The sequence below is a fragment of the Littorina saxatilis genome, unplaced genomic scaffold (assembly GCF_037325665.1).
Source record: "Littorina saxatilis isolate snail1 unplaced genomic scaffold, US_GU_Lsax_2.0 scaffold_383, whole genome shotgun sequence".
In the NCBI taxonomy this organism is placed as follows: domain Eukaryota; kingdom Metazoa; phylum Mollusca; class Gastropoda; order Littorinimorpha; family Littorinidae; genus Littorina; species Littorina saxatilis.
In genome coordinates this window covers 90,412-118,229 of record NW_027127255.1, presented here as the reverse complement: position 1 = coordinate 118,229, position 27,818 = coordinate 90,412, and the positions used below count along the sequence as shown (strand labels likewise).

The window sequence follows — 27,818 nt, the reverse complement described above, 5'->3', positions numbered from 1 at the left end:
TGATAATTAAGGAAAAAAAAAGGTGGGGGTATGGGGGCCGCAGAAGGGGTCTGGGGGCGAAGTCCCCAGAAGCTGAAGGTTTTTAGTGTTTTAGACACACAAAAATGGCCCTGAAATGCATATTTCAGCTTAATCATAGCCCCCCCCCCCCCCCCCCCCCCCCCCTTTCTCTTCCTTCCCCATGTTTCTCAAATTAATTTTACGCTGAGACTCAAAATAAGGAGGAGAAAGAGAGAGAGAGAGAGAGAGAGAGAGAGAGAGAGAGAGAGAGAGAGAGAGAGAGAGAGAGAGAGAGAGAGAGGGGGGGATGGGGGGGGGGGGGGGTGGTGGCGTGTGACGGTGTGGTTTCAATGTTCTTACCTTGTCGGTGCCAAACGACCCCAGTGACTGATTACACGACTGGGTTTTCAGGATAGTCAGGTGCTTGTTGCTTTTCAAGTGGCTTTTGAGGGCAGTCTTTCCATTGGAACCGTAGTTGATAACATTAACATCGTTGCACAAAGTGCACTAAGCTTTTCCCGGCAAGTTGATTTTAGCAAAAGCATCGCCAACTTTCAGTTTCACGTCTTGTGTCTTCTGGCCTTTCTCGTATTTCCAGCTCAATGATACAACTTCATCGAGCCAGTCGAATCTCCAGAGATTTTTCTTGTACTTCTGCTGGTCAATTTCCCGGGATAGAACGGTTTCGTCTCGCTTTAGCTTCCTCATCATTTTGGCAAGTGGCTCGAAGCGATGTAAAAATGGCGCCGAATCATTCTCATACGGTATGCTTATACTGAATCCCCGATAGCTACGTTGAAACGGTGACTGTAGGAGACAAAGACACAGAGCGCGTTCCCATACAGATCGACCAGCAACAGTCTGACCGTTTTAGGAACCAACCGTTCAAGAATAGTATGGAATGGAGCGTCGCGATCAGCGGACCGGCCGAAAAACTTGGGTCTATACCTACATATACCCCAAAATTTTCTCAGCGGATTTGCACGAATCTCAAGAATGATCCCTGGAGCCTAAAAATTTACGGAATTCCGTAATTTTACGGAAGAATCCCATGTCTGCTTTTAATTGTTTTCATCCTCTCTTCTCTTGCTTGTCCCGACGCTTGTTCCTTCTCCCAGTATGCTCTCACGCCGCCCCGTCCCAGCACTCACTGCAACATCCACCCCTGAACTTCGTTCCGCCGCCAGACTTGTTTTTTGCGCTTTCTGAGTCAACCAGTGTTGGTCAGACACCTGGGCACCCTCACAATGGATTCAGGACCTGTTTTTCCTATCCGGTTGTATTCTATGTTTGTTTCTGTTTGTGTTCTGGGTGTTTTTCTTTCCCTCTGCCTTCCCTCCTAAAAATCCATCAATGTCCCACTTGCTTGTAGCGAATGCAAACATTGCTTGCGGACAAAGGTAGTACTTCACACAACACTGTAACCCTCAACAAAAAGCAGAGATTTGTTTGTTTGTTTGTTTGCTTAACGCCCAGCCGACCACGAAGGGCCATATCAGGGCGGTGCTGCTTTGACATATAACGTGCGCCACACACAAGACAGAAGTCGCAGCACAGGCTTCATGTCTCACCCAGTCACATTATTCTGACACCGGACCAACCAGTCCTAGCACTAACCCCATAATGCCAGACGCCAGGCGGAGCAGCCACTAGATTGCCAATTTTAAAGTCTTAGGTATGACCCGGCCGGGGTTCAAACCCACGACTTCCCGATCACGGGGCGGACGCCTTACCACTAAGCCAACTGTGCCGGTAAAAGCAGAGATTCGTCAACCAAAAATCTTCAGACTACAGTGGAACCCCCTTTTAAGGCCTCCAAAAATCTGAGAAAAACAGGTCTTAAAAAGGACGGAGTCTTAAAATGGGGGTAAATTCACAGAGGTTATAAACTTTCTTTCTTTCTTTATTTGGTGTTTAGCATCGTTTTCAACCGTTCAAGGTTATATCGCGACGGGGAAAGGTCGGGGAGGGGGGGGGGGGGGGGGGGGGGGGGGAGATGAGATAGAGCCACTTGTTAATTGTTTCTTGTTCACAAAAGCACTAATCAAAAAATTTGCTCCAGGGGCTTGCAACGTAGTACAATATATGACCTTACTGGGAGAATGCAAGTTTCCAGTACAAAGGACTTAACATTTCTTACATACTGCTTGACTAAAATCTTTACAAACATTGACCATATTCTATACAAGAAACACTTAACAAGGGTAAAAGGAGAAACAGAATCCGTTAGTCGCCTCTTACGACATGCTGGGGAGCATCGGGTAAATTCTTCCCCCTAACCCGCGGGGGGTAGGTTATAAACAAAAAGCCTGAGAAAAAAGGGAGGAAGTCTTAAATTGGGGGTTGTTAAAAGGGGGGTTCCACTGTTTATCAATCAAACTTTTCCCAAAGCACTCACACAGCAGCGTCAGTCATGATATCCGAGGTGAGAAGCTCCTTGAAAGGCTCAGGTGGGAAGAGATGGTGGTACGACCGCGCCAGGTGAGGAGCAGACACCAACGTCAGCCCTGAAACAGCCGCAGTCACAATTGCAATTTGTAAACGGTATTTTAGACAGGGATGGCCAAATCGTCCGCCCGATCGCCAGGAGCGAGTAAAAAACCGCCAGGCTAGTAGAAATTGCCTGGCAACTCGCCCACCTGGCCAGTGAACATTCTGGTCCAATGCAACACTTTTGGTTGTAATATCGAGTTTCAAAGCCATAAACACTTTTGATGCAGCAACTGTGATATGTACCGGACCAGCGAAATTTCGGGCGGGCTAGTGACTTTCTTGAAGTTACTCGCTTGCCTGGCGAGGTAAAATTTTAAGATTTGGCCATCTCTGTTAGAGATCCAACAAACAAAAGGACATAAGCATTCTCAATATGGCCGACATGTGTAACAAGAGTCAGGGAGAGTCACGCGGAACCAGTCTCCTGGCACCTGAGTAAATAACAAGCATTGAAATGAACAAGTGACTTTCATCGTTTTGATTAAAGATTTGATTGATCATCACTGAGGATCCGGGAACAGACAACTTCCAATTCAGTAGGGGGGCGACTATCCTCAACCCGGCGGATAGGCCCCCAGATATGGGGGCCAGCTGCGAATAATAATAATAATACGAATATTTATAACGCGCACATATCTCACCAACAGGCGACTCAAGGCGCACGAATATAGAATAAGCAGTCCCAGACCAACTAGCTGTGTCTCTACCAGGACGGCGTGGGTTGGCAGATGGCACTGACTACCCTATAAATACCCTATGTGTCCGATGACGGTTACACCATGCGAGTAAGAGACGCATTAAAAGCTCTAGCCCCGGGGTGGGGCCCCCGGTAAGAAATCCCCCATGTGTTCCCAGGGTTAGGTTTTTGAGCCAGGAACTAAGGGCGGGGTAACCCTGAAAGAAACCTAAGGGCTGAAGTCGGAGGATCTGGGCCAACAGGCGCACCCTAACCAACCACAGATCCACGCAAAAACGCAAAATGAATAGCGAACGAAAAGAAGAAGATCACTGAGGATAAAAGTCACTTTTAATTTCAATGTTAGTTAATCTCTAAGGTGCTAACACAAACATAATCATGATGAATTTAAGGAAGAAAACACAAGCACACAACAACAATGCATGTCAAAAACTCACCGCACGCTTTGCACTCTATGGGTAGCTCACAGTACTTGCTTTTGCACTGGGGACAGAAGTAACCGTTGCTTCCAAACCCTTGACTTTCCTTGCTGTCGAGATGGCTGCAAACATTATTACAATCATCATCATCGCTTTTCACGTCACTGTCGTCTTGATCATCATCATCATCATTTATCACGCTGTCAAGATCGTTGTCGGTGTTCACATCATCATCATCATCATCATTTATCACGCTGTCAAGATCGTTGTCGGTGTTCACATCATCATCATCATCATCATCATCATTTATCACGCTGTCAAGATCGTTGTCGGTGTTCACATCATCATCATCATCATCATTTATCACGCTGTCAAGATCGTTGTCGGTGTTCACATCATCATCATCATTTATCACGCTGTCAAGATCGTTGTCGGTGTTCACATCATTATCACCAACATCATTTATCACGCTGTCAAGATCGTTGTCGGTGTTCACATCATCATCATCATTTATCACGCTGTCAAGATCGTTGTCGGTGTTCACATCATCATCATCATCATCATTTATCACGCTGTCAAGATCGTTGTCGGTGTTCACATCATCATCATCATCATCATTTATCACGCTGTCAAGATCGTTGTCGGTGTTCACATCATCATCATCATTTATCACGCTGTCAAGATCGTTGTCGGTGTTCACATCATCATCATCATTTATCACGCTGTCAAGATCGTTGTCGGTGTTCACATCATCATCACCAACATCTTCCTTTTCATTATTGTTATATCTTTCTTTATTTGGTGTTTAACGTTGTTTTCAATCACAAAGGTTATATCGCGACGGATTATTGTTATATGAAGTCTTATATCGCGCGCGTATCTCCAGACTCGGACTCAAGGCGCAGGGATCTATTTATGCCGTGTGAGATGGAATTTTTTACACAATACATCACGCATTCACATCGACCAGCAGATCGCAGCCATTTCAGCGCATATCCTACTTTTCACGGCCTATTATTCCAAGTCACACGGGTATTTTGGTGGACATTTTTTATCTATGCCTATACAATTTTGCCAGGAAAGACCCTTTTGTCAATCGTGGGATCTTTAACGTGCACACCCCAATGTAGTGTACACGAAGGGACCTCGGTTTTTCGTCTCATTGTCATTGTCGTTGTCAACTTTGTCACATTTTTCATCATCATCATCATCATCTTTATCATCCCTATTCATGCCATAACGTCTTTCCATCATCAATAGTAATAAAACAGTTGTTAGTTCTGATGATAATGTATGTGATCCTCCCCCTCATTAACGGTAACCATTAGCAAAAATCATCAGGCCATAATGATCCATGACTACAGCTCTAATACAATCTTCACTACAATTAGCTTGTCATCTTTGTCAGTCATGTTTCTCAAAATCAAGACATACTTTCTCTGGTGGAACATGCACACACTGAACTGGAACAATAGTAATTGATTCACTGGCTTAAGGCCAAAACAAAAAAGGTCTGTTTACGGTAACATAGGCCAAAACAATAGGGTCGGTAGGTCGGGATTTTTTTTTTCCTCAAAAAACCCATATTTTTACGTTATTTTTTTTATTTTTTTAAAATTTTTTTTCCCCAAATGCCAAAAAAAAGTCTAGGGTCGCGCGAAAAAAATAGGGTCGGTCGGGTTACCGTAAACAGACTATCTTTTTTTTTGTGCCTAATCTATTATATGATGCTTTGTATTTTCTACTACCGTACTTTCCGGGTCATAAGGCGCGACTTTTTTCCTCGAGTTCGACCCCTGCGTCTTGTATAACGAAGCGCCTAATCCGTGTATGAAATACGAAAAAAATCAAAGAGACCGCTTGAGTACCAGTCAAACAACTTGTGATAATGCATGTTTCAGCTACTAGGTACTGCCCTGCCTTTGATCTGGCCGCACACACAGATTTCCACTCTGTTAAACTCGGTCACTGACCGGTCACTGACCCCGATGCAGGAAGTGTTTCCTCTCTCAGATATGACAGGGGAACCACCTCTCATGGCAAAAACTGGGTCATTGACCCCTGGGAAGAAGGTCGTGTCTTTTAACAAGGCCACCCAGCTATCACAATGCCTTTGATCTGGCCGCACACACAGAGCACACATATTTTCACTCAGTTAAAGTCGGTCACTGACCCCGATGCAGGAAGTGTTTCCTCTCTCAGATATGACAGGGGAACCACCTCTCATGGCAAAAACTGGGTCATTTTGGTGCGCCCTATCGGCCCCCTGCGTCCAATGGGTGACTGGATTACAATTTTTTTTAAAAAGAAGGGGGTGCGTCTTAGATAACGAAGCGCCTTGTCACCCGGAAAGTACGGTACTTCTCAGCACTTTGTAACATTCCTCAGTTGGCATGAGGCTCCCAACATTCATATCTTACAATTACTGTGATGTCTCTATAGTGCATGTTTTCTCTTGGCTTTCTCACCACATGCACATGGATGCCTTTTCTTCTGAATTCTTGTCCCCTGTTAGACTATGGTGTGGAAAGCCTGAAATACAGACAACAAAATAAGCTGTGTAAATGACACGTGCTACAGGTCAAAATAAACACACACACACACACACACACACACACACACACACACACACATGCAGGTGCACACACATGCTCTGCATGCACACACATATGTATACAAACACACACTTTAATACATGGACTGCATATTGTCAATATACGATTTTTAACTGCAAATGGTCGATTACAATTATGACCCCTTGCATTTAAATATTCAGGCAAAATGAGTCAAACATGCAATTTTCGGATATTTATACACTCTGTCATTACATCAGAATCAAACTGCATAATATTTCACTCAAAACAAAAGATACTGACCCATTTTGATGAGAGATGATTCTGTGTTTGCCTGCAAACATAATATAAAACAATTGTAACAAAAGTAAATGAAACACAAGTAACCAATCCAGCTTCTGCATAAACTAAAGCTTACAAAAAAAAGTGTGTGGAGGCAGGAAACATTTTCAAAAAGAAAATAATAGCAATAGTAATGTAGTCTTCTTCTGCGTTCGTGGGCTGAAACTCCCACGTACACTCGTGTTTTTTGCACGAGTGGAATTTTACGTGTATGACCGTTTTTTACCCCGCCATTTAGGCAGCCATACGCCGTTTTCGGAGGAAGCATGCTGGGTATTTTCGTGTTTCTATAATCCACCGAACTCTGACATGGATTACAGGATCTTTTTCGTGCGCACTTGGTCTTGTGCTTGCGTGTACACACGGGGGTGTTCGGACACCGAGGAGAGTCTGCACACAAAGTTGACTCTGAGAAATAAATCTCTCGCCGAACGTAGGGACGAACTCACGCTGACAGCGGCCGACTGGATACAAATCCAGCGCGCTACCGACTGAGCTACATCCCCGCCCATAGTAATGTAGTAATTCTGTTCTCTTAACAAAAACATACGCCACCCTGGCATCTCAACTAGAATCAACTATATTCTCAGGGAGCATCCACAGTTAAAAAAGAACAGTTACAAATAAGCAACAGAAACAATCACAAGTGCACAAAGTATTATGTTCTCAGGGAGCAACTATTGTTTGAAAATAAAATGTAAAAAATACAGACAAAAATGAGCAACTTGAAACATTAAAAAGTGGACCCACTTTGTTCTTTGTTTGTTTGCAGACACCACAGTGAAAAAAGTGATTTTTTTGTTCCCTGGTCATTTCGGTTTTCTTTCTGATTCTGGATTTTGAACCTCTTCTGGTTACTCTGATGTACTGATTTTAGATCAGAATTAATCATAAACGGTCAAAACGGCTAAATGAACAATGTATGTGTATGCAATTGTGTATTGAACAAACACAAAACAGCAAAAAAATGCGTATGTTTGAGAGGTGAATGTGAGTCAAACACATCGTCAACGGTGGTCACGTTAGCATGACTGGAATGAGTTGTCTTTTCTTTGCTACAATCAGTTCATACCGCGGACAACGGGAATTTCCGTTTACAGATTTCGCGCCGTTAGTAACAGCAACAAGAAGACATTCCAATGAGCCGAAGACAACCGATGAAGATTCCGGGAGATTCCGTGTGAAAATTTTTGTCTACTGACCAATCGAATCGCGGATATTAAACTTCGTTTATGCTCGGTCTCGTTCGGTTCGATTCGGCCTTCCCAGAATGCAATATTCTTGATTTCCGCCAGGTCTCGCCAAAGGCGATGTGAAACATCTACAGCTGCGATTTTCCTTGGATATCTTTGTGGAAACTTCAGTTTATCACACGTTTTGCCCCGATTTCAGTGCTTGACACGCAAAGGAGATAATTATCGACTAAAATCAGATCAGTTGCAGAGGCTGGCGTGACAGAAGTTTAAAAAGAAAGTGCGAGTCGATAGTGTCGTCTGCTATTGGCAGTATTGCTACGAACGAATCGGAAGATCAAGTTTGTGCATTCTTCTTCGTCCAGAATGAAAATTGGCTGGAAACTATGCTGCTTCCCTTGCAACAGCTGAGATGGAGCAAGAAATCACCACCGGTGGTGTACGTTTGAAGCACGTTGCCATGAGTGTTTTGAGCCACGACTTATTTTAGAGTTGCGGAGCGGAATGCGTACGGCAAAAAGGACAACACGGAGTTTGCCATTTATGGCAACGAGAAGGCAGACCCTATATCTTTTCTCTTGAAAAAAGCAAATAAACTGCTTAGAAAAAGAACAATCAATACAAAAATGACTATGTTCAGCCATGGTGCAACTTGCGTCTCCAGTCTAGGCGCAGTCACAGCACGCGCCAAAAGGAGGTGTGGCTTAGCTGGCCGTTTGTGCAGTAACCATGTCGGTATCAATTAAGCTCCACCGCCGCTTCGGTCCCAGTGTGTTATTTTGACCTGCCATGCTGCAGGTCAAGAACTTTCCCATCGTCGGTAGCAGACTATCAAGTTTCCAAACGCTGACAACTCTGAAGACTCTGGAGAGAATTTCTCTATGTACGGACTGAAGAGGTTTGATGTACAGATTTCCCTGTGTCACTGCTCAAACCAGGCCCGTTTTTACATTTAGTCAAGTTTTGACTAAATGTTTTAACGTAGAGGGGGGAATCGAGACGAGGGTCGTGGTGGGTGTGTGTGTGTGTGTGTGTGTGTGTGTGTGTGTATGTGTGTGTGTGTGTGTGTGTGTGTGTGTGTGTGTCTGTGTGTGTGTCTGTGTGTGTCTGTGTGTGTCTGTGTGTGTGTAGAACGATTCAGACTAAACTACTGGACCGATCTTTATGAAATTTGACATCAGAGTTCCTGAGTATGATATCCCCAGACCTATTTTTCATTTTTTTGATAAATGTCTTTGATGACGTCATATCCGGCTTTTCGTGAAAGTTGAGGCGGCACTGTCACGCTCTCATTTTTCACATTGGTTGAAATTTTGGTCAAGTAATCGTCGACGAAGCCCGAACTTCGGTATTGCATTTCAGCTTGGTGGCTTAAAAATTAATTAATGACTTTGGTCATTAAAAATCTGAAAATTGTAAAAAAACAAAAATAATTTATAAAACGATCCAAATTTACGTTTATCTTATTCTCCATCATTGTCTGATTCCCAAAACATATAAATATGTTATATTTGGATTAAAAACAAGCTCTGAAAATTAAATATATAAAAATTATTATCAAAATTAAATTTCCAAAATCAATTTAAAAACACTTTCATCTTATTCCCTGTCGGTTCCTGATTCCAAAAACATATAGATAGGATATGTTTGGATTAAAAACACGCTCAGAAAGTTAAAACGAAGAGAGGTACAGAAAAGCGTGCTATCCTTCTCAGCGCAAAGTAACCGCTCTTCGTCATATCCGGCTTTTTGTAAAAGTTTAGGCGGCACTGTCACGCTCTCATTTTTAAACCAAATTGGTTGAAATTTTGGTCAAGTAATCTTCGACGACGCCCGGACTTTGGTATTGCATTTCAGCTTGGAGGCTTACAAATTAATTAATGAGTTTGCTAATTAAAGTTGTCATTAAAATCGATTTTTCGCAAACAGATTTAAAATTGATTGCATCGTATTCTTCATGACATTCTGAATCTAAAAATACATACATATGTCATGTTTACTCTTAAAATGTGATCACAATTAACGAAAATAGATTAATTAGTCTTACGATTAAAATTTAAGAAATCGATCCAAAAATGATTTCATCTTATTCTTTATCGTTTCCTGATTCCAAAAACATAGATATGATAGGTTGTATTCAAAACAAGCTCAGAAAGTTAACAAGAATACAGAAAAGCGCGCTTTCCTGCTTAGCACAATACACTACCGCGCTATTCTGGCGTGAGCATATCACTGCGTTTTGCACGTGGGAGGTGAGCGGTTGAAAACGACGTTAAACACCAAATAAAGAAAGAAAGATTTACACCCAGTGTGTAAGAAAAACATTGAATACATTGACCTTTTTCACGACAGACAGATAACTACAGCCTTTACTTGTATATAGATTGATGTTTTTCCTTTTTATTTTCCTTTTAAAATTGATAAATATTTTTAAACCCTTCTCGGAACAGCTTTCGCAATTCATGTCCACCCACAGGCGCCGGACTATTCTGAATAACAGCGACTGCTCAAAGACCAACAGCAGACAATGATGAACTCGAACTGCCTGGAATCTGTGTTGCCTGTATCATTGCAACTCGCCTTCATGATCACATTTCTGTATTTGTCATGTAAATTCTTACAACCCCGGATAGAAAAACAAAAACAAAAAATGACGTCACACCTTAAAAAAACAACCATGGCTTTAATTTAAATGTAGCAGCATTAACACTAAATGTTTGTTATAATGCAGTAAAACTATTACATATCTGATTATTCTTGTTCACCTATTTCGTCTCTTCTACCCACAGAGATATAGAATATTCTATATCTCTGTGCCAAGTCAAGTCAAGTGCGCGTATTGTATGTGCCTCTTGTTTTATGGACTGGGCAAAGGATCTGCGCCTTCGGCTCTCAGAGTCAAGTTTCCATAGCCATAGGCCGAGCAAGTGTTTAATTAACTGTATCGAGCACACGCATATCGTGCATTCCGAACGCGTGTACTGGAGTGACTGACAGGAGTTCAAGTTCTCCCTCCCTTAAAAATAAGGGAGTCTGCCGCGATCGCGCCTGAACTGTCTCCTGGGAAATCTGGTGCAGTGAATACTAGCCCAAGCAGAGCAGGGAAGATTCCAAGCAGCTGATAAGCAAGATGGTAGTAGGTATGTATTTTGTTCTTCTTTTGACAAACATGTAGAAGTTTATATATGTGTTTGGTTATGTGTGTGTGTGTGTGTGACTGTTTTATGCTGAAGAACAGAATCTAAGTAACAACACCCTGATGCAAAGAAACTGAACAGGATGCAAATTTAGTCAGTTATGTGCTGCTACTGTGAAGCTTGGTTGTCACAAGGTTTGTCAGTGTTGGGGCAAAACATCTGTTCTTTCCTCATTTATTTTCTCGAGCATATTATATATAGCTTGCTCCTGTGATCACAGTTTTCTTGTGGCTCAAACAAACATGCATTCACATGGCCCAGTGAGTGAACATTGCTTGTGGTCATACGTCCCATGCAGACCATATGGTTTCTGCATGCAATGTATGTGCAATAGCTGTAAACCAGATCAGCACTGCCTAATAGCACCATTCACATGATTTGTCAACATCTTTTTGTTCACTGCTAGACTATCAGCACTGACATATATGCATGCGCCCAAATATCGTGTTACCATGTATCACAATATTAGAATACCTTTTTTCAAATGTGTGTGTAAGGGGGGGGGGGGGGGGGTCATTGTTGGGAAAATGTGAATAGCAGTATATGAGTTTGTCATAGACATATATTAATTTTGAATTTATGTTGTCTCTACAGATGCAGAGGCTGGAGAGGAGCTTCCAAAGTACCCATGGCATTGCAAGGCAATTCACAGAAGTCAACCCAAATATTGTAGTATAGAAAGTAAAGGACACTGTCATATGACTCCCTGATTATTCAAAGCAAGTCCAAAAGAGGTCCAAGATAAAAGGCTTCACTGATAACAAGTTGGGAGTTATGGATGGGCATACTTTACGCAGCGTGAACATAACGGATGAGAGTTGATCATTGTGACCTTCGAACAGTTTCCTTGGTGCTTGCAGAACACTGGGTGTTGTTATTTTAAATTTTGTTGAATTTAGTTTCTGTTTTTCTTGTGGAACTAAGCAAGACTTGTTGTTTTGTTAGTGTTGTTTTGTTACATGTTTCATAAACGTTTGTGTACAAAAAATACATTTTCTTCGCGTTTTGTGTATTTTCTCAAAACTACTTTTTTGTCACTTCAAAAGCCTAAGGCTTTTTTTCTTATGAACTTGCGTTGTTGAAACTTTGCATACATCTTGAGTGTGTTATTTTGCAGAAACTGATAGAGTGATTTCTTGAAAAAAATATTTATTGAGAAGTTATACCGTTTTGGGGGGCGTTTTTTCATGAAACTCAACATCACTCACTTTCATCCCTGATATTTTTTAAATGACTTGAGATATCAAAAAACGACTCTATCAGTTTCTCGGCATTGTGCTAAAGTATAAATAACAAGCATCAAAACAAAATTTCATGCAGTTTTAAAAAAGCCTTAGGGTTTTAAAAAGGGGCAGTTTGGCGGCCATCTTGGATTGCTACCATGGCAACCGATGGTCCAAATTTTTATTTTTTTTCATTTTCTCAGGAGATGGACTAAGTACTTAAATTCTGAAACATTTGTTGACCCAAGAGTTAAGAAACAAAGAAAATCACTTTTAACACCAGTGCCTCCCCTTAACGCCCAGCCGACCACGAAGGGCCATATCAGGGCGGTGCTGCTTTGACATTTAACGTGCGCCACACACAAGACAGAAGTCGCAGCACAGGCTTCATTGTCTCACCCAGTCACATTATTCTGACACCGGACCAACCAGTCCTAGCACTAACCCCATAATGCCAGACGCCAGACGGAGCAGCGTGGACCCACTATGTTTTCAGGGAGCATTATTGTTTTAAAAAACCATTTATATATTTGCATCTCAAACATTGAAAAGTGAACTACAATCTCAGGGTGCATCTATTGTTTAGAAACAACAACAAAAATGAGCCACTGAAACACTTAAAAATTAGACACAACCTGCCTTGAACCTGTTTGATCGTTGATCAAGACCTTCAACTTTGCCTAGCAACAGGAAAAAAGTCTCAAAAACAAAAGGAAATGTTTGGATTTACATGGGTTGTGAAAGAGTGACTAGCCTTGCTTTTACAGTGCAAGACAAACTTCTTCTTCTGCGTTCGTGGGCTGAAACTCCCACGTACACTCGTGTTTTTTGCACGAGTGGAATTTTACGTGTATGACCGTTTTGTACCCCGCCATTTAGGCAGCCATACGCCGTTTTCGGAGGAAGCATGCTGGGTATTTTCGTGTTTCTATAACGCACCGGACTCTGACATGGATTACGGGATCTTTTTCGTGCGCACTTGGTCTTGTGCTTGCGTGTACACACGAGGGTGTTCGGACACCGAGGAGAGTCTGCACACAAAGTTGACTCTGAGAAATAAATCTCTCGCCGATCGTGGGGACGAACTCACGCTGACAGCGGCCAACTGGATACAAATCCAGCGCGCTACCGACTGAGCTACATCCCCGCACCAGTAAGGCAAACAATCAGCATTTGCACCTTGTCCAAGTGTTCCAGACACACGGTCACACCCCTCGCTAGTGACTGGCCCGTGGACTATTTGCTTCACTAAAAGCAAGGGTATTTACTCGTTCACAAGATGGGCGCAGTGGCCTAGTGGATAAGACATCGGCCTCCTAAACGGAAGGTCTTGAGTTCAAATTCCGGCCGCGGCCACCTGGTGAGTTAAGGGTGGAGATTTTTCCGATCTCCCAGGTCACAGGGCCTTATCCGCCTTCGTGTGTACACGCGAGCACAACACCAAGTGCGCACGGAAAAGATCCTGAAATCCATGTCAGAGTTCGGTGGCTTATAGAAACACAAAAATACCCAGCATGCTTCCCCCGAAAGCGGCGTATGGCTGTCTGAATGGCGGGGTAAAAACGGTCATACACGTAAAAGCAGTGGGAGTTTCAGCGTATGAACGTACCAAACAAACTCGTTCACAACCCATACGAACCCAACAGAGTTATTTACGGAATTTGACAATTCAATCCACACAAAAAGAAAAAAACTCACAGTGGCCGGAGGTGGTGTGACATGTTGGTTGAGGAGATCCTTGAAATGCGTCTCATCAAGCACCACATTGTACTGACCTGAAAAGGAACATTATGCAAAACAAACAGTTAGTATGCTAATCTAGGGATTACATCTCCAATGTTTAACACTAACAGGTTGAAATATTACTGAAAAAAACCCCAACTTAAAACCTCAAGAAATCTGAGAAAATCAGGTCTTGAAAAGAGATATATAGTCTTAAAATGTAGATAAATTTACTGGTGTTATCAACAGAAAATCATAGAAAGCAACATCTTAAAAGAAAGAGTATGCGTTGAAAAATCTCCCACCCATGGCGTCCTAATTTGAGGGGGGGGTGGGGGAGACTGTAATTTCAACTGTCAACATAATGTGTATAGTTAACATTTTTGAAAATTCTACTGACTTGAAACTGAACTTTACTAAACAGATGGAAGTGTGCCTTGGTACAGACACAGACTCAGGCGGGCGGGGATATAGCTCAGTTGGTGGCGCGCTGGATTTGTATTCAGTTGGCCGCTGTCAGCGTGAGTTCGATCCCAGGTTCGGCGGAAATTTATTTCACAGAGTCAACTTTGTGTGCAGACTCTCTTCGGTGTCCGAACCTCCCCCCGTGTACACTACATTGGGTGTGCACGTTAAAGATCCCACGATTGACAAAAGGGTCTTTCCTGGCAAAATTGCTTAGGCACAGTTAATAATTGTCTACCTATACCCGTGTGACTTGGAATAATAGGCCGTGAAAGGTAAATATGCGCCGAAATGGCTGCAATCTATTGGCCGTATAAAATTTCATCTCACACGGCATCACTGCAGAGCGCCTAGAACTGTACCCACGGAATATGCGCGATATAAGACTCATTGATTGATTGATTGATTGATACATGTGCATGCACACAACATACAAGACCGAGGCCTGTACATACCGTTTGTTGCTTGACAAAGCTTCTTGCAGACCCTGACCTCGGCCGAAAGACCAATCACTGAACAGCGCACATTGTTCTCTTGAAGGATCTGAAAATTGATGTAAAGCAACACTCGGACGTGCAACAAAAAAAGCAGTTCTTAAACCTCTCCTTTGAGTAGGAACAAAGAAAACAGAATGACGTAGTGGTTTAATGAATTGGCTACTTTCAGTAGTTTTTTTTTTTAGCAAACTTTAAATTTATCTGTTGGTTGATGTGTTCACTTGCTGAATGTGCACAGCAGAATCTCAAAGCAAAAAGCAAGGTGAAGTAAGGAAATTGATCCTAAATCGGGTGGGCAATGGGTTTAGCTACCCATGACTTCTTGTGGGGGGTGGGGGTAGCAACCTGCTCAATACAACATGTTTTACCCGAAAATACAAGTATGTGACGCAAGTCTAAGAATCTAGTAATCGCTTTGGAAAACTCACTATAGAGAATACTGTTTCCACCATTGTCCATTATCATGTGAGAATTCTAGATGTGATAACAACTGAGCCTGGATAGCTATACATTTACTGAAGCTTCTGGAAAGTGGCAATTTCAAAAATCCTACTGATATATTTTTTAAGGACATTCTGTTTTCTCCAAGTAGAAGAGAGAGAGAGAGAGAGAGAGAGAGAGAGAGAGAGAGAGAGAGAGAGAGAGAGAGAGAGAGAGAGAGAGAGAGAGAGAGAGAGAGAGAGAGGGGGAGGGAGAGAGAGCGAGAGAGAGAGACAGAGAGAATGAGAGAGAGAGAGAGAGAGAGAGAGAGAGAGAGAGAGAGAGAGAACTTTCACAAAGCATGCTTATGGGCAGAATATACCGGCGCAGTTTCAGCGGCACAGACGACGCACTGCCTATTATTTATGCCGTGATAGGGATTATGACGAGTACTTGGCCTGTTTTCCTTTCATGCAACGTGTAGCGGGCTGGGATAATCTGCAGTGCGTCGTCGGTCCTGCTGAAGTTACATATATGTGAGCGGAGCCCCTTACCTTGATGGTGGAGTGGATGTCTCCTGGGTCGCAAGTGGTCAGACTGCCGCCGATAATCAGTACCTCCCGACTTGCGTGGCCAGGCATGTGTCTGTGTGACAGGCAAAATCCTCATTCTCTTTATGAATTTTATACAGTGGAGTCACCTCCCTTTCAAGGCCTCCCCAAAACTCAGACAATGAGGTCTGGAAGGAGGGAATCCAAAGACAAAGAGACGGCCAACGTTTCAAAATTCAGAATCAAAAAACAAGAAAGGTAGGTTGTTGGAACGTTTGTTAATGAAAAAACAATACATTCACAGATATTTCGACCCAACGGTCTTTTAAAGGAGTTTTTTGTTTTTTTTAAATGGGGGTAAATTTACTTCTTCTCTTCTTCTTCTCAATCGCTCAGACAGGGAGGTAAATTTACTGAGATTATGAACAAAAAGTCTGAGAAAACAGAGTCTTAACACTATTGTGACTAGCACTGCCACGGCATTAACGTCCTGCCTGCCCAAGCTTGCCACCAAGAAACTTCCCAAAAAACAGTAACTGTAAAGAAATCTGTCTAGCAAGCTTGAATTAAGTCCAATCACCACCAAATTTTGTGTAATAATTCAAAACATGGATGCCCAGTTCAGTCGTGCTATTTATAAGTTTGTCACGCGATTTGTTTTAGCAAAGGGGGGTGAAAGGGGGATAATTTGTGTTTTTTAACGTTTTTTTGTGTGTTTTATTTTCCACTGCTTTTTTTAAAAGTTATTTTTTAACAGAAAGTATTATAAATAATGTTATAACCAAACAAGGTATAAAACCTATGAATTAGCTGAAATATTGTTAACATTGTACACAGAAATAAGGAGACAGTACAAAGAAAAAAACAAGCAAATCACGCATTCACTCACAGCATCCTGACTCAAATGAAACAAAACTGTGACACTCACCAAATGATGTCTAGGTAATCCATATTGAATATAAGTCACATTTTCACAACAAAGTACCAACTGTACACCTATGAACATTTCCAAAAGGATTAGGAGGCTCCAGCCATCCATTGTTATCAGTGCTGCCACGCCCCCTAGCTCCTACACGATTCCGAGATACATGTTCGTCTAGCAGTATCACCCCCTACCACGTGTAGTTTGCCGACTCGTACTAGCAACAACAGGACTGTTTCTTCCTCAATATCACTGCTATTATCGCTTTCTTGAGGCGAAAACGACACGATGTATCATGATCTACAGGATCCTCAAGATCCAACATCCAGAGAATCTCCTCCCGTGACAAGGCTCGCCTTCGATTCATTTTTTTTGTTCGAAAACACCACGCAAATCTGCACTAATTTGATCAAGCCGGAAGAGGAAACCAGGTGTATCAAGGGAAACAACTCAATTTATTGCAATCTTCAAAAACCGGGAAGCAATCACGAGTCTTGTACCTTGTATGACTGATACTGAAAAATGCGCGTCCCGTCCATGGGCGTGTCAGCGCTGTTACTGATTTATCAGCGTCCCGTCGCGAAAGTGTTAAAAGGGAGGGAGTCTTAAATTGGGCGTTCCACTGTAGTCAAATGCTCCATGCAGACATTGTTCTCTCTTCATGAGACTGTTGCAGATACTGACATGCAGAAGTCTTCTTCTTCTTCTGCGTTCGTGGGCTGAAACTCCCATGTACACTCGTGTTTTTGCACGAGTGGAATTTTTACGTTTTTACCCTGCCATTAAGGCAGCCATACGCCGCTTTCGGAGGAAGCATGCTGGGTATTTTTGTGTTTCTATAAGCCACCGAACTCTGACATGGATTACAGGATCTTTTCCGTGCGCACTTGGTCTTGTGCTTGCGTGTACACACGAAGGGGGATACGCCACTAGCAGGTCTGCACATAAGTTGACCTGGGAGATCGGAAAAATCTCCACACTTAACCCACCAGGCGGCCGCGGCCGGGCCGGGATTCGAACCCTCGACCTTCCGATTAAGAGGCCGACGTCTTACCACCCCGCCACAGCACCCGTCGACATGCAGAAGTGAAAAGAGAGCAAGGGGAGAGGGGCTGGGGGCACTTTAACCATGTTAAAAATGTGCAATACACTTGTAATAAAGCCATCATCGCTTTAACGGGTTTGCCATCAAGCAATGCCAATGTGTTTAAAAAGCACTTCTTAGGTATGCTTAAAAAAAGCCCTGTAACCAAATAACCTGGCAGAAACTTCCCCTTTTGTTCCCTTCATTCTCTAGCCTTTTTTTCCCCCAGAGCATCCAATATCGCCTTGAGCTCCCATATGCAGATCCCTGAAACGCCAGCTACACACAATGCTTTACCTATGACCCATATCGGTTTCCATTTGTACAGGTTTCTTGCGAATTTAGACTCCCAGTCTGGCTCTCCTTATCACCAACAACAAGCTGAAAGTTCTAGAGTGTCTTGAACCACAGATTCCCTAAGGAAAAGAGCACACTGATTATCACACTCCTCAATGCTTTTAGCCCATTGCAGAATACCTGAGTGTCTGGAGGGCCATATCCAGCGAGTTCTGCAAAGACAGCTCTCCTTGACACGGTTTGGTTGTCAGGCCCTGCAATGCTGTCACATGTCGTCTTGGATTTCCTGACACACAAAATGAAATGTTGGAAACACCTGTGTTCCACATCATTCAAACATGAAAGGAGATGAAAGCAACACCCACTCATTCAGTAAATCAACCTCGCCAGGTCTTCAAGGTGTGCTCTATTTTAGTATTTAAGTTCTCTTTCGTTTCTCATTCTATCGTCAAAACATATACATGTTAATCGTTTTAAATCAAACACAGTGGTAAATGGTAACGGACACCCATACCTTTTCGCAAAAACATTCAACAGCTGTTAACTACAATTCCAGCATAGCAATTTTAGCAAAAGCATATGATATTGCTTGGTTCAATTAAAGATATAACAATTTGTTGTTTAAATGTCATACCAAGTAGGGAAGGCAGATGAGCCTCAAATTTACATCCTCTATGATTTATTGATTTATTCTGAAAATGATTTGTAAAACAATTTTGTTTTTGCACTGGAACACTCATTGATTAACTCATTGTCTCCCAGGTACGGATATACCCGTACCCACTCATATGGCTCTATCTGACCAGGTACGGATATATCGGCTCAGACTGTTAGCCTCAGTCGCTTCCTGTAATGTCCATCTAACGCCTGCATTCCAGCGTGTTGATACACAGTTACTACAATTCTGAGTGACCTGCTGCAGCACAGTTGGTCAACATAGGTGGGGTAGAAAGTGTTAACGATAGTGGCATTTTAAACCAGTAACAACGATACTATGCCGTTCAATCCCTTCAGGTCTTCAGTTTCTTCATGCGTTTGAATTGTATTTCTCTATTCAGATACACTAGTTAATAATGCTGAACTGATAAAAAAGTTGCCCTAGAAGGTTTGTAATTAAACACACTTCATGAAGCAAACATCCATGAAAACATACTTAGAATGAAACAATTTCTGGTTTACAGTAAATCAATCGAAGTTTTGGCCTACCATCCTATCCTTTTTCTGTTATTTTGTGTGGCCATGTAATCTGAACAATATTTGTGATCCTCCACCACGGAATGGGTCGGATGTCACCTCGGATGTTCTACGCTAGGTCTCATATGTATTAGTGTGAGGATCACCTTAGTCAGTCTTATAACTCGAAAAGTTTTCGCTCTTTTCTAGAACGGTTTTCACCGCTGGATAGAGCATAAAAAACTCTTTCAGAAAATGTAAAATTATAAAAATCATCCAAAGCTGACACGCGACTCATTCCGTGGTGGATGGTCACATTTTTGGGTGTGTGCCTCACCTCCAAGTTCAGTGATCTTTTCAGCGCGCTTGTTACGACTGGCCATAATACCCAGCTGACTGATAGGGTTCTGGTCAAAATATTCCTCCACAAAATGTTCCAGCAACTGCAACACAGACATCACATAATTTGCCATTACCTATGACCAATGCAAAAGACATTCAATTGACCCTCGCTGACAGTTGGGCAAGTTTCGATTTGTTTATTTTTCCTATGGAAAACTGATAATGTGATTTATCCAAACTCTTTATTTACTTTCTAAATTTTTGCATGTATCGGCTTTTTCAAGTAGGGTTCAAGTAGACTTTAATTTTCTCAGGAAACATTCAAAACCACAAATGACATATAAAAGTATCATCATTTTCTTTTCCAAATTTGTGCATGCATCTGCTTTTTTCAAGTCTTCTTCTTCTTCTGCGTTCGTGGGCTGACACTCCCACGTACACTCGTGTTTTTTACACGAGTGGAATTTTACATGTATGACCGTTTTTTACCCCGCCATTTAGGCAGCCATACGCCGTTTTCGGAGGAAGCATGCTGGGTATTTTCGTGTTTCTATAACCCACCGAACTCTGACATGGATTACAGGATCTTTTTCGTGCGCACTTGGTCTTGTGCTTGCGTGTACACACGGGGGGTGTTCGGACACCGAGGAGAGTCTGCACACAAAGTTGACTCTGAGAAATAAATCTCTCGCCGAACGTGGGGATGAACTCACGCTGACAGCGGCCAACTGGATACAAATCCAGCGCGCTACCGACTGAGCTACATCCTCGCCCCCGCTTTTTTCAAGTAGGGTTCAAGGACACTTCAATTTTCTCAGGAAACATTCAAAACTACAAATGACATCAAAGTAACATCTTTTTCCTTCTATAAAACTTTAGCACTTGCAAATAATGACCACCTGTCTATGACGACCATTTTCGATTGATCCCTTGAGTGGTCATTGTCAACAGACAAGACATTAAAAATCACACGACAGGTGCGGTAGCCTAGTGGATAAGACATCAGCCTCCAAATTGGAAGGTCCTGAGTTCAAACCCCGGCCACTACAGCCTGGTGGGTTAAGGGTGAAGATTTTTTCCGATCTCCCAGATCAACTTATGTGCAGACCTGCTAGTGCCTCATCCCCCTTTGTGTGTACACGCAAGCACAAGACCAAGTGCGCACGGAAAAGATCCTGTAATCCATGTCAGAGTTCGGTGGGTTAAAGAAACACGAAAATACCCAGCATGCTTCCCCCGAAAGCGGCGTATGGCTGCCTGAATGGTGGCGAAAAAACGTCCATACACGTAAAAACCCACTCTTGCAAAAGCATGAGTGAACATGGGAGCTTCAGCCCATGAACAAAGAAGAAGAAGAAGAAGCAAAACATTAAAAATCACACTGTTGTTTTCCTGGTCAGTAAGAGTAGCAATCTTCCATGCAAACCTTGAGTGTTGTGAGGATGCGTGATGGTTTCAAGTCCTGATCATTCATGGCCTGAGACATGTCAATGATGACAAAGAGATGGCGCATCTGAAACAAGTAACAAGTATTATGTCATTATAGAGGATTATTGACACTAACAAGGCTAAAAGATATCTTAACACATCAAAAGTACAACGTACAAAGGAATTACAGAAGGTACCCTTCATTGTGAGTTGTCATCTCATTGCAGCAGCTACCACTGTACTTAACTTGTTAATGCCAAGGATGCGGATGTAATGGATGAATCCCGAAAATAACTGTCGGGTTTGTATGTGTTTGTTTGGCGGCCCATACCCTGACAGGAGTGACGGGCATTGAGTTGAGTGAGTGAGTTGGTATGTGTTGTTGGAGAGTGACCTTTCCTTGCAACACCTCTGCCAAACATTGATGAGGCCAATCACTAGCGAGGAGAGTGTTGGAAACACATGCTCCCATCCAAGTGTTTTCAACACATCCCTCACTAATGATTGGCCCCTCCAATATTTGGCAGAGATTGGCCCCTCCAATATTTGGCAGAGATTGGCCCCTCCAATATTTGGCAGAGGTTTTCCAAGAAAAGGTCACTCTTCCCCACCCCATACAAACCTGACTAAGTTATTTCCGAAAATCGTCCAATAAAGCAAAACCTCACCATTCCCAGGCGAACATTGCCAATTTTGTCCAACAGATGACGACGCTTTGCCTTGCTGACAATGTCGGCAACGCTAGCCTGAAGCGATCCACTCTCATCTTCAACCAGTGCTTCCCTGTTGACGTAATATCAAACAATTATTTCATGTATAACAAATTGTAGAAAGTTGTCGTCTCCTGGCTAAATGTATGCAAAACTAGGATTGAACAATTCTTCTTCTTCTTCGTTCATGGGCTTAGACTCCCACGTTCACTCATGTTTTTAGCACGAGTGGATTTTTACGTGTATGACCGTTTTTACCCCGCCGTTCAGGCAGCATACGCCGATTTCGAGGGAGGCATGCTGGGTATTTTCGTGTTTTCATAACCCACCGAACTCTGACATGGATTACAGGATCTTTTCCGTACGCACTTGGTCTTTTGCTTGCGTGTACACACGAAGGGGGTTAAGTCACTAGCAGGTCTGCACATAAGTTGACCTGGGAGATCAGAAAAATCTCCACTCTTAACCCACCAGGCGGCAGCAACCGGGATTCGAACTCATGACCTCCCGATTAGGAGGCCGACGTCTTACCACTGCGCCTGTCATGAACAATTCAAAGTACCAGGCTCTGTATCTCAACCATTTTGAAATGTTATTAGAAAAGAAAAAAGTGGGCACATGTACTGATATATATGCCACACATACTTCTGATTACAAGGCCCAAAAAAGTATGGTTAATTTTCAACTTTTTTTGGATTGAAGTTCGTTTTTCTCTCACACAAGCTGTGTCCCCTGCATGGCGGAGAATAGTAACTTTCCTCGCAAAGTCTGCAAAATTGAGGTTTGTAATTTTTGCATAATTTTCTCGTTTTGTTTTCTTTTGTTTTGTCAGAAGGGTAAAAGTTCCAGGGTCATGAGAAAAAATAAGGGTCAGTCGGGGAAACGTTGACATTTTTTTCTTGGCCTGACAGCCATCTGAAATTACTCACCAACAGTCAAATTATACCGCTTAAAACAATAGTTGTTGTATTTTTTTAAATACTATAAAATTAGACTGTATTAGTGTATACCTACAATGCAAGAAAAGAAACAATTGTTCAAAAACAATGCACCTACCAAGTCTTCTCATACTCTGTCTCCCAGCGGTATCCTGTTTCCTCCTCAGCCATTCTGAACTGGATCTGAAATTTGTGAAAAGAGTAAACCATCACAAAAATTCAAAATCATGCAGTAATTAAGGAAAGCAATAAACATGATCATTACCAATACTGGTAATTTGTTTGCGTTTTTGAATAAAATTCTGAAAAACAGGACAGGTCATTGATATAGTGATTCTCAACCAGTAGTATTCGGTACCAAAGCTGATGCAGAACTTTAAACACAAATATGTCTGACTCATGAAATCCAAAAACAAAGAGACTGCCAAAGTTCCAAAACCTAGTGGTAAGGCGTCCGCCCCGTGATCGGGAGGTCGTGGGTTCGAACCCCGGCCCGGTCATACCTAAGACTTTAAAATTGGCAATCTAGTGGCTGCTCCGCCTGGCATCTGGCATTATGGGGTTAGTGCTAGAACTGGTTGGTCCGGTGTCAGAATAATGTGACTGGGTGAGACATGAAGCCTGTGCTGCGACTTCTGTCTTGTGTGTAGCGCACGTTATCTGTCAAAGCAGCACCGTCCTGATATGGCCCTTCGTGGTCGGCTGGGCGTTAAGCAAACAAACTAAAAGTTCCAAAATTCAGATTAAAAAAACAAGAAAGGTAGGTTGTTGGAAATGGAATGTTTAATTATTGACAAAACAAAACGTTACGTTCACAGATATATTGACACAGCGGTCTTTTAACTGCACAGATAAATGGTAATTTTTGGTCTAATTAGTGTTTGTTCACTTAAAAGACCGCTCGGTCAATATATCTGTGAATGTAACGTTTTGTTTTTTCAATAATTAAACGTTCCAACTGTATACCTTTCTCGTTTTTTGTCTGACTCATGATTATTGATCAGGCATGCTGTTTTCATTCAGTATACAACTACAAGTTGAAGACGTATCATATCATTATCACATTCTTTTTTCTTTTTTTCTGGCAACACCAACACAAAAGACCACACACTGCGCCACAAGCACCACATTTCGTTTTTGCTGTGTGTGTGCGTGTCACGGTGTGTGTGTGTGTGTGTGTGTGTGTGCGTGTCACGGTGTGTGTGTGTGTGTGTGACTGGAATATGTGTGTGTGTGTGTGTGTGTGTGTGTGTGTGTGTGTGTGTGTGTGTGTGTGTGACTGGAATACTCCTGCATTTACTATTTGGACACCAAAACACCACCTGTGACAAGAACATGTGAATAAATCACAAGCGAACAAATCAACTGGCAAAGAAAAGTTTGACCCGTTCATGAACTTACTCAGAATAACGAAGGAATGATATTTGTTGAATTAATTGCCCACACCGTCGTGCCTGCCCAATATTTATCTGCAGTGTGTCTTCTACAAATGAAGCACAAACCACAAAACAAGACACTTATTTTCTGCCCGGTGTTTTGGATGTCCGCGAATTACCTCCCTTTCTTCACGTAAAGCTGCTAACCTCATTTCCGTAGAAAACTGCATTCTGTGGAGATGATTGCGTATATTAGAGTCTTTTCCGAAAAAAGTGCTTCTCGTGGTCAGTTTTTATAGCTGTAAACTATGATTCCACTTATGGAACTGATGGTTGGTTCTTATTTATTTGTTCGAAACTTACGAATGTCCAACTGGTCGAGCTCTTTCGTCAGTCGAGATGATGAAGAAGACGAGAGAGAAGTTTCATTGCTGAACCCTCGTGGATTAGTACAAGATGCTTCGAAATTTGATGAATGGCCATCACGGGTAAGTGATGTTGTTATCGACTCAATAACTGAGGCAGTTCGATCTTGTGAATACAGGCTTGTTCGTTTTGAAATGTCACCAATGATAAACGGGTCATTACTGAACAGGTGCAGACGTCTTTTTCAATTTTCGTTTTTATCTGATCACAGAGGCAACGACATTGTTATTAGATAATGCCGTATGGATACTTATGCTATATACCGAAACTGCAAAGAGCAGTCAAGCTAGAGAAATAGCGTGTCGCTAATGTTGAGCCTTTGGAGTCATGCCGCGGCGTAGATCTATACAGTATACGCTGATGCTCTGAATCATGTACATTAGTACTAGTAGTGGCAAGATCTGTGGGTGTCTTTTACTAGTTTTAGGTGTGTATTGCATGCTTCTTTTGTGATCTGTTCGTCAAAATTCGAGAACATGTCTATACATGTATATAATCATTCAGTACCGCAGCAGTCACTGTGAACCATGCGACGTTGACAAAAATACATGACATCCTTTGAAATTTGAATTGCCAGAAAGTGTAAGTGTGTGTGTGTGTGTGTTGCTGTGTGTGTGTGGCCCTGTGTGTGTGCGAGGCCCTGTGTGTGTATGTGGGTGAAGCATGTACTGTATACTTGAACAAACTGCTATTCTCCTTTGCTTCTGACTGTTTCAGGCCACACTGCGCAGTATGTTTCCGCAAAGCCAAGCCCACAGCATGGGCACCACACACGGCAGAGGCAGAGCGGAATCTGTCAGTGGTGGCCAGGCACAACGCCCAGTCAGGACAAAACACAGTTCTCATCTTCAACAGTGAACTCTCACAGGCGCAGCTCATGCGTCTGCACGTGAGGAACCTCCAGCTGTCCCGGTCTTACACCATCTTTCGCATACGGAGTCCTAAGACACCGAGGGAACTGTTACTGAGACATATTCTCCTGTCAAGTGGGAGCTACAGGCAGATGTCTGGAGTGACCCGTGTGTTTGCTGGTCTCCGGCGTTTCCTCAAAATGCGTTACCTGATTCTGACTGGAGCAGTGGGCGGAGGTGTAGCGGCTAACCAGGTATGAGTGTGTGTGTGTGTGTCACAGTGTGTGTGCGTGTGTGTGTGCATACATGTGTTTGTGTGTGTGCCTACATGTGTGTGTATGTGCATGCATACATGTGTGTGTCTATGTGTTTTAAAGATGAAGAAAATGCTATCATAATGTGATTTTCTGGTTGTTTAATTGTCTCTGTTCCATGTCTGGGGATTTATTTTTTACTTGATTCAAATCCATTATCTCCCTTCTTTAGAGATATCTAAGATTGTGGTGGTTTCTTGCTGTGATGGATAATCTACACAACAAAAGCAAATGAATACATTCACTTGACTTTACCTGTCTGAATAAATTATGCGTTCTGGAATTATAAAAAAAATAACAGTCTGATTTTATAACTAGACTGCTAAATGGATAGATTGAATTTGGTTGTCTGTAAAATAAAAATAAAAAGACATTTTAAATGTATAACGTTATTGAAACATTCAGGCCCTTCTATGGGTTGGGGTAGTTATCATTAGAATTTTTCTTTAATCAAAAGCTGGGTTTTTTCTTACAGAAATTTGAGGACTTAAAACAGTACCTGCCTGAGCTAGGGTGGCTGAAAGACATGTTACCAGAATCAGACACACTGCAACAGGCATCTGACTCTCTGCGGAAGCTTGTGTCAAGTGCACAGGAGAAGTTTCCTGAAAAGGTAGAAAAGTTCAAAAGTTTCTCTGTTTTTCTGTCTGTCTGTCTGTCTGTGTGTCTGTCTCTCTCTCTCTCTCTCTCTCTCTCTCTCTCTCTCTCTCTCTCTCTCTCTCTCTCTCTCTCTCTCTCTCTCTCTCTCTCTGTTTTCAAAATGCACAGATTTGTGACATTTTGACCTTTTTGTTACACACGAGTGAGAAAACTTTTTTTTGAACAGCTAGGATTTTGCAGACAACTCAGTTACAGTGACCATCTTTGAAAGGAATCTTTAAAAAAATAAATGATAAGTGTTTGTCTCTCTGTCCACTTAAAAGACCGCTGGCTCAAAGATCAGTGAACGTTATGTTTAGTTTTGTCACAAATTAAACGTTCCACTAACATACCTTTCTTGATTTTTTAATCATCTTTGAAAAGGTTATGATGCCCACATCGTTCTTGCTGTTGTCATTGTTGTTGACACAGTTCCTTGTGAACCTGATTGCTCATCAATGTGACAAAAGTTCAAGTACAAAAAACAAGCAAGGTTAGCAATTGAAACATTTAATCATTGACAAAACAAAAACATTCACTGGTAAGTTAACCTGGTGGTACCAATCTGTTCGGAAAATGTCACGTTTGCTATTTGCATTATGTTTATGGTCACACACCCCTTTGGAGACCTCGAAAAATCTGAGAAAATGAGATCTTATTACAGAGCCTCGAGAGGGAGTTTTAAAATAGATGTAACTTTACAGAGGTTGTCAACAGAAAATCGAAAAAATCAAGGTCCTAGAAAAAAGTTCAGGAAGTGTTAAAAGGGGGGGGGGGGGGGGGGGGGGGGGTGTGTTCCACCGTATGACATTTGTCTTTCTGTATTTGCCTGCAGGGCTGGCTGAAGAGAGGAGTGACCAACTTCAATGAGTGGCTGGACGCGGCAGGCACGGGAGTAGCGGGCGCATTGGCGCAGGGTAAACAACTCTTCTTGGGGGCCAGGGGGAGAGCATACCACTATGATAGGCATACAGAATTATTCTTTAAGAGGAGAAACAGTTTTTGTATTATTTTAATGTATTTCTAGTAAAATATATGTTGTACGCTGTCCTGCCTAACTTTTAATGGTGTGCTTTCACAAATAGCAAATTTTTGGCAGTTTACAAATGAAGAAAAAATACCTTGTAATCCTGCACATTTTGGTAGGGCAGTGAATATTGTTAGTGTTACCTTTTCTAGAATGGTTCAATACAGGAAAAAATGCTTGAACTCCTGTGATTTTCAGTAGGGTAGTGGATATAATTTGTGTAACCTTTCCCAAAATGGCCGACAGAGCGCCTGGCCAGTTCTATAAGAACTACGGAGTCTATCCTTGTGGTATGCTTTCCTTGTTTTAGAGTACATATGTACGTGACAGAGAAGTGCTTCAATACCCATTGTGTTATTGTTTGAGACCATCATGCCAATCCCATCCTCTGGCCTTGTTTTCTGAGTAGTTGCTATGTTGCTTATCTTTTGGTTAATTCAATTACCATAGCAGCTTATGTGTACTTGTTCTTGTTTTCCTGTATCTTTTATGTGGTTGT

General features: G+C 42.3%; 2 protein-coding genes and 1 long non-coding RNA gene across 7 annotated transcripts in view; 2 read left to right on the top strand and 1 right to left on the bottom strand.

Annotated features, from left to right (window-relative positions):
- Positions 1–2,398: 2,398 nt before the first annotated feature.
- On the bottom strand, positions 2,399–24,239 carry LOC138955716 (general transcription factor IIH subunit 2-like; the record flags this gene model as incomplete). Its single annotated transcript, XM_070327268.1, is given in 13 exon segments — positions 2,399–2,507; positions 3,628–3,731; positions 6,078–6,141; positions 6,486–6,516; positions 13,836–13,912; positions 14,780–14,867; positions 15,796–15,886; positions 18,276–18,381; positions 19,606–19,711; positions 21,037–21,123; positions 21,707–21,821; positions 22,805–22,869; positions 24,088–24,239. Coding segments are annotated over 12 exon segments (1,031 nt in total), but the record flags the coding sequence as incomplete, so codon positions are not given.
- On the top strand, positions 10,613–11,904 carry LOC138955717 (uncharacterized). The gene is made up of 2 exons (XR_011452338.1): positions 10,613–10,857; positions 11,509–11,904. It is a non-coding gene; the product is annotated as an uncharacterized lncRNA (long non-coding RNA).
- A 186-nt stretch (positions 24,240–24,425) lies between the features above and the next one.
- LOC138955715 (dynamin-like GTPase OPA1, mitochondrial) overlaps positions 24,426–27,818 on the top strand; it is a 44,792-nt gene continuing 41,399 nt past the window's right edge. For all 5 annotated transcript variants that reach the window (XR_011452336.1, XM_070327267.1, XM_070327266.1 and 2 more), the window contains exons 1-4: positions 24,426–24,550; positions 25,206–25,593; positions 26,129–26,266; positions 27,128–27,209. Coding sequence is in view for 4 of the 5 variants with exons in the window: in XM_070327267.1 (XP_070183368.1) it covers positions 24,519–24,550; positions 25,206–25,593; positions 26,129–26,266; positions 27,128–27,209 (640 nt within the window). In the remaining variant the exon portion in view is untranslated. The remainder of the gene's footprint in view (positions 24,551–25,205; positions 25,594–26,128; positions 26,267–27,127; positions 27,210–27,818) is intronic.